Raw genomic sequence first — 2310 nt, 5'->3', positions numbered from 1 at the left:
GGGCGGCCTCCGGCGGGATCGCGCCCGGCCCGGGGCCCAGGGTCTGGTCTTGGGGGTAACTACCGCGTGGGCTGGGGGTGATTATTTTTTCTTGTTTTTACCTGCTGGGATCTGCCTTCCGCTGGAGTCCGGCGGGCTGAGGCGGCTCCCGGGCGTGACCCGGATGTCCTGCTGACCCTTCCCGGGTCACCCCGAGAGCGACTGTGGAAGCAGCACCTGACTCCTCGGGCGGCCAGGAGGCCAGGCTGGCGCTGCGGGGGTCTGCGCCGGCCCGGCAGCTGGAGCTGCCCACTGGCAGCGGCGTGGCCCCTGGAGCTCCCTGCGTCCCCGGTGACCTGAGACCGCCCACCCTGGCCTTCCGGCCGCCCACGGGGCCAGCGGGCGGCCGGAAAGGGAACTGTCGAGCGGCTGAGAAGCTGTGGGGCGGTGGCGGGAGCGACTCCGGCGCTCAGGCCTGCTGAGCGCCTCGTCCAGCCCACAGGCTTGCCGGGCCCGGCCCCAGCAGCGTGAGTGCAGGCTGGGACCCTCTCCCCACCTGGTGTCCCCGGCCTGCCTCAGAGCCCCGGGAGTCCAGCCCTGTTCCAGCCGTGGACAGGGCCGCACTGTCCTGGGGAGCCAGGCCGGGCCCAGGGACGGCCCCGGCTCCTGGAGAAATTTTCCTGGAAGCCAGAGGGAGCAGAGTCCGAGGCCGCGGGCGGACGCGGACGGGCAGGGACGGGAAGGAGCAGACGGACAGGCGGGTGGTCGTGGGCCCTAGGCTGCGCCCCGTACAGCCATACTTGGCAGGAGGCGCGAAGCCCTCGCCTGGGGCCCACCCTCCCGGTGGGGGACATCTGGTTGCCAGCTGCCCTCTGCCCTGGGGACCAGGACCAGGGAGGAAGGAGGCCGCCTGGGCCCGCTGCCAGCCGGTGGAGCGTCGGGTGGGCTGGCCAGGCCTGCAGGCGGCCAGAGCGGGCCTCCAGAGCTGGGGCCGGGGTGCAGAGAAAGCCGGGCCCCTTCTTTGGGCGGCATCAAAGTGGGCCCCAGGAGAGAGCTGGATCTGAGCAGGGTTGGGGTGTCTTGGGGTTCCTGTGCCTTATGCACCAGGAAGGGCAGCTCCAGCAGCCACACCCACAGTTCTGTAAACTCGCTGCAGGCCCTGGGAGACCCTGGGAGTCACCCCGCAGAGCGCCACGCCTGAGTGGGCCGTGGGGGCCCAGAGAGCCTCCCAAGGGGCAGGCGACACAGGGGACTCGTGGCCCTGCCCCCAACTCTTCACTCCTGTCTTTTCTGCTCAGCCCAGGCCCCGTGCCAGCCCCATTTGTCACCCCAGGCCACGTGGCCCTGCCCCTCCCCCACCGGAATGCACCCTGCAAAAGCCGTACCCCAGAACACCCCCGAGGCCACCGTGCCTCACTGGGTGTAGGGCTGTGCGCCTGCTGACTCTGGGTCTGACCCAGGGGCACGACCCCACGGCAGGTTTTGGGGTGCTGGGGTAGGCACCAGGGAGTCTTATCACGGTGGCCAGTCATCGCAGCCAGCATGGCGCCCAGCGCCCGCGTGCAGGCCGGGCAGGCGCCCCGAGACCTGCGGAGGCTGGCAGGCGGCCGCCCCCACCCGCTGCGCCAGCAGGGGCTTCCTGGGCCGGGCTCGGCTGTTTTGCGTGGAGAGCGACGTGTCCTCGGTGTGCAGAACTGGCTGGAATGGGGGAGCAAAAGACGGAACGGGCAACCACGGGTGCCCGCACCCCGAGGTGGGGCCTGCGTGTGCGCGTGAGCTGGCCGCCCGCCCCCGCCCGCCCCTGCCCGCGCGGGCAAATGTCCTTCGGAGGCCAGCGGGCTGCGGCTGCGGAGAAGCTCCGGGCCGGGCCGGGCACTCGGGCGCCTTTGAAGGACCAGGTCCCGGCTGGCCACCGCCGCCCTCCCTACCGGGGCTCCGGGGTCAGTTTTCCAGGCCGTGAGGCTGTTCCCCAGGCTGCTCAGGGCCGGGAGCCCGGCCGTGGCCTGAGGCCCTGCGGTGGCTCTGCTGGAGCTGGTGTCCAGGGCAGACGGGGAGCCATCGGGGAGGACGCAGAAGGCGCCCCGAGGCACGAGGGGTGGGAGGGGCTGCGTGCCCGTCGGGGCCGCGCAGACGGTCGGTCAGGGCAGGGAGTGGCCGTGGGGCCCAGCACCAGCCGGTGCCCGGAGCCCTATGGTGAGCGCGGGGCCGGCAGCCGGCCGTCCGGGCACCTGGAGCAGAGGGCGGAAGCTGCGCCGCGTCCTCCCGGCACCGGCCTCTGGCCCTCGCCAGAAACCGCTTCTGGGCTGGGCAGTTTGCAGCCTCCACTTCTGC

The 2310-nt window shown here is 72.3% G+C and overlaps 1 protein-coding gene across 1 annotated transcript in view; it reads left to right on the top strand.

Moving 5' to 3' along the window:
• Positions 1–1796: 1796 nt before the first annotated feature.
• The window catches only part of C1QTNF1 (C1q and tumor necrosis factor related protein 1), a 9365-nt gene continuing 8851 nt past the window's right edge, over positions 1797–2310 (top strand). Inside the window, exon 1 of the mRNA XM_012734575.1 lies at positions 1797–2172. Within this exon, the coding sequence (XP_012590029.1) occupies positions 1797–2172 (376 nt within the window). The remainder of the gene's footprint in view (positions 2173–2310) is intronic.

The sequence above is a fragment of the Condylura cristata genome, unplaced genomic scaffold (assembly GCF_000260355.1).
Source record: "Condylura cristata isolate star-nosed mole 26May11 unplaced genomic scaffold, ConCri1.0 scaffold00060, whole genome shotgun sequence".
Lineage (NCBI taxonomy): Eukaryota > Metazoa > Chordata > Mammalia > Eulipotyphla > Talpidae > Condylura > Condylura cristata.
This window is presented reverse-complemented; position numbering and strand designations above follow the sequence as displayed.